Source organism: Microchirus variegatus, assembly GCF_963457635.1.
Source record: "Microchirus variegatus genome assembly, chromosome: 20".
Lineage (NCBI taxonomy): Eukaryota > Metazoa > Chordata > Actinopteri > Pleuronectiformes > Soleidae > Microchirus > Microchirus variegatus.
In genome coordinates, this window is record NC_139821.1 from 2,117,652 (window position 1) to 2,131,677 (window position 14,026).

At 42.8% G+C, this 14,026-nt stretch overlaps 2 protein-coding genes across 2 annotated transcripts in view; one reads left to right on the forward strand and one right to left on the reverse strand.

Annotated features, from left to right (window-relative positions):
• The window catches only part of vwa8 (von Willebrand factor A domain containing 8), a 47,612-nt gene extending 35,779 nt beyond the window's left edge, over nucleotides 1–11,833 (reverse strand). Inside the window, exons 1-12 of the mRNA XM_083907184.1 lie at nucleotides 11,575–11,833; nucleotides 10,612–10,692; nucleotides 10,387–10,517; nucleotides 8,939–9,049; nucleotides 3,301–3,468; nucleotides 2,945–3,109; nucleotides 2,801–2,850; nucleotides 1,049–1,157; nucleotides 865–969; nucleotides 664–792; nucleotides 332–469; nucleotides 166–243 (exon numbers count right to left, since the gene is read on the reverse strand). Coding sequence (XP_083763310.1) covers nucleotides 166–243; nucleotides 332–469; nucleotides 664–792; nucleotides 865–969; nucleotides 1,049–1,157; nucleotides 2,801–2,850; nucleotides 2,945–3,109; nucleotides 3,301–3,468; nucleotides 8,939–9,049; nucleotides 10,387–10,517; nucleotides 10,612–10,692; nucleotides 11,575–11,716 — 1,407 coding nt within the window. The 5' untranslated portion in view covers nucleotides 11,717–11,833. The remainder of the gene's footprint in view (nucleotides 1–165; nucleotides 244–331; nucleotides 470–663; nucleotides 793–864; nucleotides 970–1,048; nucleotides 1,158–2,800; nucleotides 2,851–2,944; nucleotides 3,110–3,300; nucleotides 3,469–8,938; nucleotides 9,050–10,386; nucleotides 10,518–10,611; nucleotides 10,693–11,574) is intronic.
• Nucleotides 11,834–13,167: 1,334 nt separating this feature from the next.
• Nucleotides 13,168–14,026, forward strand: part of dgkh (diacylglycerol kinase, eta) — a gene marked incomplete at its 3' end in the record, with an annotated part of 44,172 nt that continues 43,313 nt past the window's right edge. Inside the window, exon 1 of the mRNA XM_083906996.1 lies at nucleotides 13,168–13,298. Coding sequence (XP_083763122.1) covers nucleotides 13,251–13,298 — 48 coding nt within the window. The 5' untranslated portion in view covers nucleotides 13,168–13,250. The remainder of the gene's footprint in view (nucleotides 13,299–14,026) is intronic.

Here is a 14,026-nt window from a genome sequence, read left to right on the forward strand (position 1 = left end):
ACGCAGTGTGATGTTTTCATACATGAAGAAGCTGCAGCTTCCTGCAGGGTCGGCGTCAGGCGCACTGCATACCACGCACACACACACATGTTTACACTCACACATCTGCACAGCCTCTCTCTTTCATGTGAAGGTTTATTATACTTGTTGATGCTTGTTTCTTACCTGGTAGAGCATGACAGGCTCCACGCTGTAACCCAGCATCTCTGCAAACTCTCTAGCGATCACCGATTTGCCACAACCCTAAAAATAACACAAAACAACACAAAAACACACAATTTAAGTATTAAAATGCATAGTGAGTTGAATGTATATATTGCACGTGAGGTACCTTGGGTCCGATGAGACATATGTCCTTGGCCATGTGCGACTGCATCATGTCAGAGAGCAGCTGGACGTGGCTCTGCGTGCCGATGAAGGCGGCGCCGCTGTCGGGAGCTCGCCGCGGCGTCTTATTCCCCGCCGCAACCTGAAGACGAGAAGACGACAACGTCAAAGATTAAAATACCAGAAACAGACAAAAAACGGATTTTTAGCCACTTTAGCAAAAGGGCTAACCTCCTGAAATCGACGTCAGTTTAAAGTCTGCGACATTTACTAACATGTTGACGTAGACGTCGTGGACTGAAACTCACGTAGATTTCATTGAGTTTATCGCGTTACCTGAACGGTGACGTCCTCGTCCGCGACTCGTAAAGTGACGTCGGCGACACCTTCCGCCTCCTTCACCGCGGTCACGCTCCTGACGGCGCCAGGCGTCGGCTGACGGCGACCGTCCAGGAGCTCAAACCTCTACAAAAACACACGTGTGTCATGAACAGAACCGCTGATTATACAGATACGAGACAACAGACGTCCGCTTACGGCGAGGACGCCCTCCACGGCCCGGCGTCCGTCCTGGCCCAGAAGACTGTTGTACGGGTAAAGTCTGTGGAGCAGCTGCTGCGACGACAACATGGGGAAGGTGTTCTGCAGAAACAAAATGAACGAATTCACCTCCACGCACGCACACTCGACAACACCGTCTTTGTCCCGCCAGGATTCTCACCAGCACGCGGAGAGCAGGGAGAAGGTTGTCCACGGGGAAGTCGGGCAAACCCAGGTCAGAAGATTCCTGCGAGCAGAGCGTCGTGGCTAAAGACAGCAGCTGAGAAATCCTGATGAACAACAGAGAGGATAGTTAGGATTTAACAACAGACAAACACATGACGGTCCACACCTTAGCAACATTAGCTTTGGTAACAAATTATGTCCGTACCTTAGCAACATTAGCTATGGTCCATATATTAGCAACATTAGCTTTGGCAACAAATTCTCTCCATATCTTAGCAACATTAGCTTTGGTAACAAATTATGTCCATATCTTAGCAACATTAGCTTTGGTAACAAAGTATGTCCATACCTTAGCAACATTAGCTTTGGATACAGATTCTGTCCTTAGCAACATTAGCTTAGGTAACAAATGATGTCCATATCTTAGCAACATTAGCTTTGGTAACAAATTATGTCCATACCTTAGCAACATTAGCTTTGGATACAGATTCTGTCCATACCTTAGCAACATTAATTTTGGTAAAAAATGATGTCCATACCTTAGCAACATTAGCTTTGGATACAGATTCTGCCCATACCTTAGCAACATTAATTTTGGTAACAAATTATGTCCGTAAATTAGCAAAATTAGCTTTGGTCCATAAATTAGCAACATTAGCTTTGGTAACAAATTCTGTCCATATCTTAGCAACATTAGCTTTGGTAACAAATTATGTCCATATCTTAGCAACATTAGCTTTGGATACAGATTCTGTCCATACCTTAGCAACATTAGCTTTGGATACAGATTCTGTCCATAGCTTAGCAACATTAGCTTTGGTAACAAATTCTGTCCATATCTTAGCAACATTGGCTTTGGTAACAAATTATGTCCATATCTGAGCAACATTAGCTTTGGTAACAAATTATGTCCATATCCTAGCAACATTAGCTTTGGTAACAAATTATGTCCATATCTTAGCAACATTAGCTTTGGTAACAAATTATGTCCATACCTTAGCAACATTAGCTTTGGATAAAGATTCTGTCCATACCTTAGCAACATTAGCTTTGGTAATAGATTCTGTCTGTACCTTAGCAAAATTAGCTATGGTCCATATCTTAGCAACATTAGTTTTGGTAACAAATTATGTCCATATCTTAGCAACATTAGCTTTGGTAACAAATTCTGTCCATATCTTAGCAACATTGGCTTTGGTAACAAATTATGTCCATATCTGAGCAACATTAGCTTTGGTAACAAATTCTGTCCATATCTTAGCAACATTAGCTTTGGTAACAAATTATGTCCATATCTTAGCAACATTAGCTTTGGTAACAAATTATGTCCATATCTTAGCAACATTAGCTTTGGTAACAGATTCTGTCCACACCTTAGCAACATTAGCTTTGGTAATAGATTCTGTCTGTACCTTAGCAAAATTAGCATTGGTTCATATCTTAGCAACATTAGCTTTGGTAACAGATACTGTCCATACCTTAGCAATATTAGCTTTGGTAATAGATTCTGTCTGTACCTTAGCAAAATTAGCATTGGTCCATATCTTAGCAACATTAGCTTTGGTAACAGATACTGTCCATACCTTAGCAATATTAGCTTTGGTAATAGATTCTGTCCGTACCTTAGCAACATTAGCATTGGTCCATATCTTAGCAACAATAGCTTTGGTAAAAAACTGATAGCTAGGATTAAACAACAGACATACACATGACGAGAAGACGTGGAATTAAAGAAGTCTGAGTTCACCTTTCTGCAGAGACGTTCGGTCCTGCCGAGTACAGCAGCTCCAGCTGGTCCTGAGACGCACAGAGGATGAAGATGAGGAGGTGCAACACTGTATTTATCAGATTTTAATCAATGGGATGGGAATTCTGGGAATCCAGGACTGACCTTGAACGGCAGGTGATAGATGTCTCGGGCCTGGAATCGGGAGCGTAGCGGAGGATCCAGCGGGTTGCCCTTGTACTTGGGAACGGGAAGCCCCAGAGCGATGACACGGAAGTCCTCGCTCACGCGGACGATCTTCCAGCTGTCCATCTCCTCCTTCGTGTGCTCCTGTAAAAAAAAATAAAAAACCCACTCGTGTCCAAAAATATTCACGGCAAGAGCTGAAATACAAGCGCTGGAGGAGACGTGCGAACGTTCACAGCCGAACGTGTGAAGATGAAGATAAACACGGAGTCGTATGGAACGGAAACAGAGAGACGGAATTAAAACGCCGGATTAGAACGTGTTAGCGATCGTACCTGCAGCAGCTTGTCGTAGCGCTCGGCCGACATCAGGAAGCGTCCGTCCTCCAGCTGCATCTCGCGGTTCTCCAGCAGGTTGTTGAGCACGGGCAGAACGTTCCTCTCCGCCTTCTCCAGACCCTCCAGGACCAGGACCCGACCCTGGGTCGCGGCTCTCACGGCACACTGGTTACAGAGGGAGAGATTATCTGACAAAACTAGCATAATTCCGGCTTTTTAGCCACACGGAGGCGCTATTTTGAGAAGCCTGAAACGCAAAACCTCGTCCAATAAAACCAACACAACAAACTTTGTTGGAAACAGTGATGTCAGAGAGGAAGTTTTATCTGCTACATGCTAACTTTCATTCATCGTTAGCCTAATAGCATATTTGCCGAAGTCATATTTGAACGTTTTCGGGAAACAAGAAAAAACAAATGTTTTAGCAAGCAGGAGAGTAAAGTTAGGCAGATATCACATTTACCAAAAAATGACTTAGGCAGTTATGTTTGGCTAGGCTAGGCTAACGATTTTCAGTGACTGTTTACATTGTATAATTGTTCAAAATAAAGCTATATTTAATTTTATCTTAGTCATGTGTACAACAATAACAATGTTTTGCAGGTATTTTCACAAAAAAAAAAAATATCATGAGGAAAAGTTGTTTTCCTGTTTGTAAAACGCCTCCGAGTTGCATTCAAGGAACGTCATCATTGACTTTATCACTTCTGCAAACATTTGTACAGTCAGTTAAGCAAATGCTGGCAGCCATTTTAGAACTCAAAGGTTGTGGGCTGATGCCGGCGTGTCCTTGGGCAAGACACTTCACCAAAACTGAGTAGAGTCGAGCCGAGTAGCACACGGTTGAAATTAATCGTCGACTATTTTGGTTATTATCGATTCATCGGATTAATCGATTATGAAAATAAGCGCGAGTTGCAGCTCTAGCGCCATTAGCTGCTGGAAAAGTGCAGTTTGTGCAGGTGGGCTAAATAGAACAGCCTATAGGGGGCGCCCTGTCTCTGTGAGATTGGTCAAAGTTGTCACTTACAGGCGCTAGACTTCTCCCACACGGCTGTAAACAGGTTAGCGGATGAGGTGCAAACTCGCGTACCGCGTCTTTAAATCTTTAAACGACAGCAGCAGAGTTCAACGTCAGGACAAAAGAACGTCGTCAAAGCTAAAAGTGTTTGTGCAAACAACAATCTGCACCGCGTCGTCGTCCCATAAAGACAAAACCATGAGCTTCAAAACCGTCTCAGCTGTTTTTAGAAAGGACTATTTTTCGACTGTGTGAAGAATGAAAAAAAAGTGCGTCTTTGACGTCAACAGGCAGGAAACTTCAGCTGTCTGGGTGAACCGCAGCGCGAGTGGCCGTGTAATTAGGTTAGCATGGAAATGCGTTGCAGGTTGTGTGGGAAGCTCGGGCTGTAAAAAAAAAAAAAAAAAAAACTATAGTGAGGAGCAGATGCTCTATATTTAACCCCTCGATCCATTTTAGGCTCCACACGCTATAATCAGATAATTGTTAGAAATGTGTGTGACGCAGGGAGACGAGCGAGCCAAGACACAACACTGAAAACACTCTGTGACGGAAGATATAGAGCGTTTATGAACATGTGGCTCAAATGTCTTTGTTTAAGAACATTTAACAAGTTTAAATGTTAAATTTAACCCACTGAACGAACATTAACTCATAAAGATTGTGGTGTTTTGACACTTTTTAATGACGTAAAAGTCTAAAGTTTTTTCGTTAAGTTTCCACTTAACTGTTTTCCAGGGAGCCGTGAATCTGGACGCCAGCTCCAACACGAATTAACTCAAATATCTCACATTTACCTTGTTTTTAACATGCTTTTTTGCTGCAACATGCAAGCGTTCTCGGGCAGTTTTCCTGCCAACATGGCGGAGTAAACAAAAGTGAGTCAAATGTACGGTGGCCCTGAGGTGCAAAACACAAACGCAAAACACAAAAACATTAACTCAAAACGGAAACGTGTTTTTTTATTTGCGTTTTTTGAGTTGATAGTTTTGTGTTTTCTGCTTTTGTGTTTGTGTTACTTCATTTGCGTTAGTGTTTTGTGATTTGCGTTAGCGTTTCGTGATTTGCGTTTGTGTTTCGTGATTTGCGTTAGCGATTCGTGATTTGCGTTAGTGATTTGTGATTTGCGTTAGTGTTTCGTGATTTGCGTTAGCGTTTCGTGAGTTGCGTTTGTGTTTCGTGATTTGCGTTAGCGTTTCGTGAGTTGCGTTTGTGTTTCGTAATTTGCGTTAGCGATTCGTGATTTGCGTTAGCGTTTCGTGAGTTGCGTTTGTGTTTCGTGATTTGCGTTAGCGCTTCGTGATTTGCGATAGCGTTTCGTGAGTTGCGTTAGCGTTTCGTGATTTGCGTTAGAGTTTCGTGATTTGCGCTAGTGTTTCGTGATTTGCGCTAGTGTTTCGTGATTTGCGTTAGCGGTTCGAGATTTGCGTTAGCGTTTCGTGATTTGCGTTTGTGTTTCGTGATTTGCGTTAGCGATTCGTGATTTGCGTTAGTGTTTCGTGATTTGCGTTAGCGTTTCGTGAGTTGCGTTTGTGTTTCGTAATTTGCGTTAGCTATTCGTGATTTGCGTTAGCGTTTCGTGAGTTGCGTTTGTGTTTCGTAATTTGCGTTAGCGATTCGTGATTTGCGTTAGCGTTTCGTGAGTTGCGTTTGTGTTTCGTGATTTGCGTTAGCGCTTCGTGATTTGCGATAGCGTTTCGTGAGCTGCGTTAGCGTTTCGTGATTTGCGTTAGAGTTTCGTGATTTGCGTTAGCGTTTCGTGAGTTGCGTTAGCGATTCGTGATTTGCGTTAGCGCTTCGTGATTTGCGATATCGTTTCGTGATTTGCGCTAGTGTTTCGTGATTTGCGCTAGTGTTTCGTGATTTGCGTTAGCGTTTCGTGATTTGCGTAAGAGTTTCGTGATTTGCGCTAGTGTTTCGTGATTTGCGCTAGTGTTTCGTGATTTGCGATAGCGTTTCGTGAGTTGCGTTAGCGTTTCGTGATTTGCGTTAGAGTTTCGAGATTTGCGTTAGCGTTTCGTGATTTGCGTTAGCGTTTCGTGATTTGCGTTAGCGATTCGTGATTTGCGTTAGCGTTTCGTGAGTTGCGTTAGTGTTTCGTGATTTGCGTTAGCGTTTCGTGAGTTGCGTTTGTGTTTCGTAATTTGCGTTAGCGATTCGTGATTTGCGTAAGCGTTTCGTGAGTTGCGTTTGTGTTTCGTAATTTGCGTTAGCGATTCGTGATTTGCGTTAGCGTTTCGTGAGTTGCGTTTGTGTTTCCTGATTTGCGTTAGCGCTTCGTGATTTGCGTTAGCGTTTCGTGATTTGCGCTAGTGTTTCGTGATTTGCGCTAGTGTTTCGTGATTTGCGTTAGCGTTTCGTGATTTGCGTTAGTGTTTCGTGATTTGCGTTAGTGTTTTGCACCTCGAGTCCAGGTCTAAACGAGGCCAAAATAATGTCAATGAGTGTGACCTTTGACCTGTACATGCACAGTAGTATACACGGTTGCATGTTTTTTTGTCATAGAGTGTCATATCGACGTACGCATGGGTGTGTGTGTCAGGACCAGTAGAGTCCTCTACATCGACACTGCATGTGTGTGTGTGTGTGTGTGTGCGTGTGTGTGAGAGAACTAAAAATGGAAGAGAGTCTGAATATAGGCTCAGAATCAGTGCAGGGCCCCAAGGAGCACACACACACACACACACACACACACACACGAGAAAAAAATCCCTTCACACCCATTAGAGGCATTCTATAACGGCGTATCTATTCATGAGCTGTTCCCATGGAAACAAAGGATACCTGTTTTGGTTTTGATAAGCCGGTCTGAGGAGGAGGAGGAGGAGGCTGAGCCTCGAGGATGAGGCAGGGTTGGCTAGCTTTAATGCTTTGATGATTTGATGATTTGATGCTTTAATGGCAACAGGAAACGGACAACGGCCGCGACATAAACCGTCGGCTATCGATGAAATAATAAGCGCGCTGAGGTTGAAGGCACTCACAGTGAGTTAATGCTGGTGGATTCCCATCGTCAGGAGGACGGCGAACGGGAAAAGTCATTAGTATTTCATCACGTGACTGACCCGAAAAGACTCTGATTTAATTTGCAGAACCGGAAACAAACCTTTTAACAAATTATGCTTCATTTAAGATTCTTGTTTTTCCACTTTAAAATCCTTTCAATACTTTAAACAGTTCACTAAAACACATTTATTCCATCCACGACGCATACAAAAACATATGTTTATGTTTAAACCTATCATACCATTCCTTATATGTCTTTTTGTAAGTCGCCCTTTTCATGCACCAAAGTCCATAGAGAAAACCAGTGATTTTAACATCACAGAGACACAGGAGTTCACAGGAGTTGTTGATCCACTGCTGCCTCCATCACTAACTTATAATGTGCTATTGCGTCACTTCGGCTTTAAAAATTCTTAATTTCAATGTATTTTAGTGACGCAAAGTGACCACACGAGGCAGCAGTAAACCAGCAACTCCTGTGTCCCTGTGAGCTAAAATCACTGATTTTCTCTATGGGGTTTGGTGTGGGAGAGTGAGTGGTTTACAAACTTCAAATAACATTTAGAAAGCTGAGATATGTTCTTAAATGTATTAAAACATATGGTTGTGGAATTATCTTCATTGTTAGACAGACTTTTCCAACAGGAAACTGAAGTTTGTAAACCACTCACTCTCTCACACCAAAGCCCATAGAGAAAACCAGTGATTTTAACATCACAGAGACACAGGAGTTCACAGGAGTTGTTGATCCACTGCTGCCTCCATCACTAACTTACAATGTCTTATTTTAATGAATTCGGCTTTAAAAATATTTAATTTAGACTTAAATCAGTGACACAAAGTGACCACATGAGGCAGCAGTAGACCAGCAGCTCCTGTGTCCACCGTGAGCTAAAATCGCTGATTTTCTCTATGGGGTTTGGTGTGGGAGAGTGAGTGCTTTACAAACTTCAGTTTCCTGATGGAAAAGTCTGTCTAACAGTGAAGATAAAGACATATCGTAGTCAGGAAGTGAGTGAAATGCGGTCAGATTTCCTGTAAAGTGTCCGTCTAATTCTCAGAATCTCAGAGCGATCGGCTGCGGTGAGTAAAGTTCTTGGATAAAATGTGCCGAGAGTAAAACGAGAACATCTTCCTCCTTGTTTCCATGGACATGATGTCTCTGCTGTTACGCAACGGATTTATTTCCCCACACACACACACACAGAAATGAAGCCACGTGCTAATTAGCCGCAGATAATGACACGCGGCTGAGCGAGCGTTAATTATCGTCGCGGCTCATCGTCGTTTCCCACCGGTGTGTGGCTCCAGTGACGGGTGTGAGACGTGGATTTGGTCTGAAGATATTTTGCCTGAACCCCTCGGAGGAACGGACGCAGATGAACGGAGAGGAGGACATGAAGTTCTCCTCGGAGACACCGGGCCTGGATAATGAGGAGCTGCTCGTCTCCATGGTTACGCACTTCCAAAGTCGCTCGGGTGTGGGGGAGTACTCGCATGTAAAGCTCCATCCATCACAACTTGGCGTGGAGGGGAAGAGAGAGAGTCTGTGTGTGTGTGTGTGTGTGTGGTTTCCTGTTTGCCTGGAGCACCTGTGCTGAGGTTTACCTGGTCGATGTAGAAGGCCGTGCCCGAGCGGATCTCCCTCCTCTGCTTCAGGTCCGTCTCTGTGGTGTCTCTGGACAGAGCCACGTATTCCACCTCCCGCTTGGTCAACTCCTGCTCAACGACACAATATAATCTGTGTCAGATTAAGTCTATAATGTATTTATCCACTTCATCTCACCATTAAACAGCCTTCTCTGACAGGCAAATGAGGTTTTTAATCCCCCTGTACACCACTCACTCTCCCACACCAAAGCCCATAGAGAAAACCAGTGATTTTAACATCACAGAGACACAGGAGTTCACAGGAGTTGTTGATCCACTGCTGCCTCCATCACTAACTTACAATGACTGATTTTGTCAAATTCTGCATTCAAATTCCTTCCATCAGATTAAAATCAGTGACACAAAGTGACCACACGAGGCAGCAGTAGACCAGCAGCTCCTGTGTCCCTGTGAGCTAAAATCACTGATTTTCTCTATCGGGTTTGGTGTGGGAAACTCACTCATTAACACACTCAGACACTCACTCATTCATTCATTCATTCAGACACTCACTCACTCACTCATTCATTCATTCATTCATTCAGACACTCACACATGCACATTTAGACACTCACTCATTCATTCAGACACTCACTCACACACTCACATTTAGACACTCACTCACTCATTCATTCAGACACTCACTCACTAATTCATTCATTCAGACACTCACTCACTCATTCATTCAGACACTCACTCGTTCATTCATTCAGACACTCACTCGTTCATTCATTCAGACACTCACTCACATTTAGACACTCACTCATTCATTCATTCAGCCACTCACTCATTCATTCATTCAGCCACTCACTCACTCATTCATTCAGACACTCACTCGTTCATTCATTCAGACACTCACTCACATTTAGACACTCACTCATTCATTCATTCAGCCACTCACTCACTCATTCATTCATTCAGCCACTCACCCATTCATTCATTCAGACACTCACTCACATTCAGACACTCACTCATTCACTCATTCAGACACTCACTTATTCATTCATTCAGACACTCACTTATTCATTCATTCAGACACTCACTCACACATTCAGACACTCACTCGTTCATTCATTCATTCATTCAGACACTCACTCACTCACACACTCACAATTAGACACTCGCTCATTCACTCAGACACTCATTCATTCACTCAGACAGACACTCACTCACACATTCACGTTCAGACACTCATTCATTCAGACACTCACTTATTCACTCATTCACTCACTCACTCACTCATTTACACACTCAGACACTCACTCATTCATTCATCCAGACACTCACTCATGCACTCTCTCACATTTAGACACTCACTCACTCATTTCTGTCATTTTCTGGTCCCATACTTGTTCTTTTACTCTAAAAGTATCCCTTTAAGGTACTTTTACACACTGTGTCCTCACCAGGTACTGCATGGCGATGGATCTTCTCAGAGGTCCTGGTGGACCGATGAGGAACACGTCCTGACCCAGAAGATCTTTCTGCATAATCCATCGCAGGTGCTGGACCACTGTCTGAGGTAGTGAGTCTGAAACTGGCAAAAACGACAACAACAACAACAACAACAACAACACGTTAGTAACATTCTTAGTTCTCTTCTCATTCCATGTAAAAACAACAACACGTACTGTGTTTGACAGGGACGAGCTCTGGACTCCGGGGTGTTTTGAGTTTGTACGTGATTTCTCCGATTTTCACTGTTGTGTCACCTGCAAGAAACATGAATACATCATTGATATGAGATACTAGGTCATTATTATAAGAAACTAAGACATTATTATGAGATATTAAGTCATAATTATGAGATACTGTCATTATTATGAGATATTAAGTCATAATTATGAGATACTGTCATTATTATGAGATATTAGGTCATAATTATGAGATACTAACTCAATATTATGAAATATTAAGTCATTAATACGAGATACTAGGTCATTATTATGAGATACTAAGGCATTATTATGAGATATTAACTCACTATTATGAGATATTAAGTCATTATTATGAGATACTCATTGTTATGAAATATTAAGTCATTATTATGAGCTATTAAGTCATTATTATGAGTTATTAAGTTATTATTATTAGATATTAAGTCATTATTGTGAGATACTAAGTCTTTACTATGAGATATTAAGTCATTATTATGAGATACTAACTCAATATTATGAGATATTAAATCATAATTATGAGATACTGAGTCCTTATTATGAGATATTAAGTCATTTTTATGAGATATTAAGTTGTTATTATGAGATACTAAGTCAATATTATAAGATAGTATCACATTCTAAGTCCTGAGATGTTGATAACTCATAAATATAACCTACTTTCTCATAATTTTAGTTATTGTGACTTAGATAATAACATATTTACTTTTCCAGAGGCAGTAACTGGTTTTCCATAGAACTGTGACTCTCTACATTTAAATAGTATGTATATTTGTTATAAAATCCACTGGAACAGTGCCTCAGGTCAAATGATGAGAGTTTATTTGTATTTAAGTATACTGAATAAGACTGAGCACCGTGTCTTCTGTCGTTCACAGACAGACAGACGCGGACATTGGACGGTCGTGTTCAGTTTACCTGAGGACGTGTTGACGAGTTTGACCTCATGGCTCCTCCACATCCAGCCGTCTCTGCCCAGAACACAGCCCACAATGTTCCGCATCCTCCGGGCAGTCACCGCCGCCGCTGCCGTGCGGCGACACAACATCTGTCCGTGCATGTTCTCACAAAGACGTGTCCATGGAAAACAAAAGTGTCACCGAGAGAAAGAAATAGACGTCCGTCAGTGAGTCTGTGGTCCTGTCGAGACCGGAATCTTTCACATTTCATAACAACCGACAACTCACTTCAGCCGGAGTCGGGAGCTAATAACTGACGGACAAACAGGGTCCGGCGCTAAAATCTTCCGGAGTGGTTTGCGGACGCACGGCTCGTTAGTTCCGACGCTGCGAAGAAAGCCGGGGGGGGCGTTCCACGGTGAGTGACGGGGTTTACAACCCGGAAACTGAGGGGCGTCATCGCGAACCGCAACGTAGGACTCGACTGACGTCAAACGTAAAAACAACGAACGTCTTATTTTACCGTTAATTTAACGCCTGTCGTGTTTGTATCACATTACATTAGTCGTACAAATAGCCCTTTTTTATTGTTATCCGTGTTGCTAGACTGTTTGTGTGCGCAAAGCACTGTGTTGTCATTGCTAATGACTGGTATTGCTAACGATGGCTAGCCCAAAATACCCTTGCGGTAAACTTGGAGGTGAATTCACGACAAACTACGACGACCAACGTAAACGTAAGGATAGGACGGAATCCAAGATGGCTGCCGGTTGCGTTAATTGTAAAAACACGTTGCTACTTTTACCGTTTATCGCACTTTTGTCGTGTTTGTTTCACAGTTCATCAGTCTTACACGTGGTACTGTTAAATGTTCATGTTTTTTTACAATGTCTAGCTATTGTTCGCAAACAAAAACCAGTCAATAACAACGCGCTACGTGGTGTTTTTCGTAGCAATGTGCTAACAATAAAACGATACGATATTAGTGCGACTTATCTACCGTTAAAAAATGCGACAAAAGTGAAATTAACGTAGGGGGCGTTCCTTGACTTCGCAAATTCCGAATTCCAACCGCATATGGAAAGTACCATTGCGCTGCGTTCCATTTATGTCGGAACTTGGAGTGACGTGGCCCACGAGTTCATCGCGTTTCCCGTTTCCATGAAATTAACGGTAAAAGTAGCGTTGTTTGAATCCGACGGTGAGGTCGCTCCGTGTTTCCGAGTTGGAACGTTCCGTGTCCCTTGACCTCGCATATTCCGAATTCCGACTACAAATGGAATGTACCATTACACGCTGTGGACCTTTAACTGTTTGCTGTTGTTGTTGTTGTTGTTTTGGCACGAGAATTGGTGACGTCATCCACACATGTTAGTGGAGCTGAGTTGGGCACGCGTGCCGAGAACAAACCGCGCGTGCGTTTTAAAGCGGTTTTGACGCGCGTCACGTGGAGCGACCCCCACGGAGCGAGGAGGAGGAGGCCGGAGGAGGAGGAGGCAGGAGGGGGTGTGGCGGTTGTAGTAGCCCACGGACGGTCTTCACTTCACGGTTAGCGGCGGAGCGAGACGCGTGTTTTGCAGCGCGCGGACGAGCGGCGAGGCGGCGGCGGCAGAGCGCGCATTCCTCCACGGGGAGCTGAGCTCGGAGCTTCGGACCGCCGCGGAGCACCGGACCGGACCGGACCGGACCGGGACTATGGAGGATGTCTACCGTCTGACCCGCAGTCCAGTGTGGGAGGAACTGGTCAGTGATTGGACACTTTTCTTTTTCTTCTTCTTCTTCACTTGGTTTGTGTTTTTCAGTGAAAACGAGCCAAAGTCTGCGCGAGTGAGTTTCTATAGAAACGTCTCATCTCGTAAATTGTCGTCATTATGTAAGAAAACACAAAGTCGCGTTTAAAGGCTCGTTCTGACGAAAACGATGGTTTGACGCGCAGTAAATGAGTGGAAATGGGATTTTTTTCTCGGATTTTCTTCTCTTCTGCCCATTGACTCACAAAATCCAGGTCCATTTACACTCAATGGGGATTATTTTAGTACAATTCTCATTCAAATAATGTTAGTCTTTCAATCATAATAATCATAAATAATGAAGTAGATGCATTTCTGCACATGGCTGCAACAGTTTAGTTGTTTACTTAATTATTTGCTCGTATTTTTATGTTTTTTCTTGTAAAGTGTGGGACTAACAAATGATTATCTTATCTTATATTATTGTATATTAGCTCATCATATTATAACGTATCCTATTGTATCGTTAACTCACCTTATTATATCATATATTTTGTCATATTGTATCTCACTACTATCAAAATTTGTCATATTTGTAACTAATCGTGTCATAAGGTATCGAATCGTAATTGTCGTAATGTAACTTATCACATTGTATCGTATAGTCATTTATTGTATCATAATTTATCGTATTGTAACTTATTGTATCGGAACACCATATTGTAAATAACTGTATCGTAT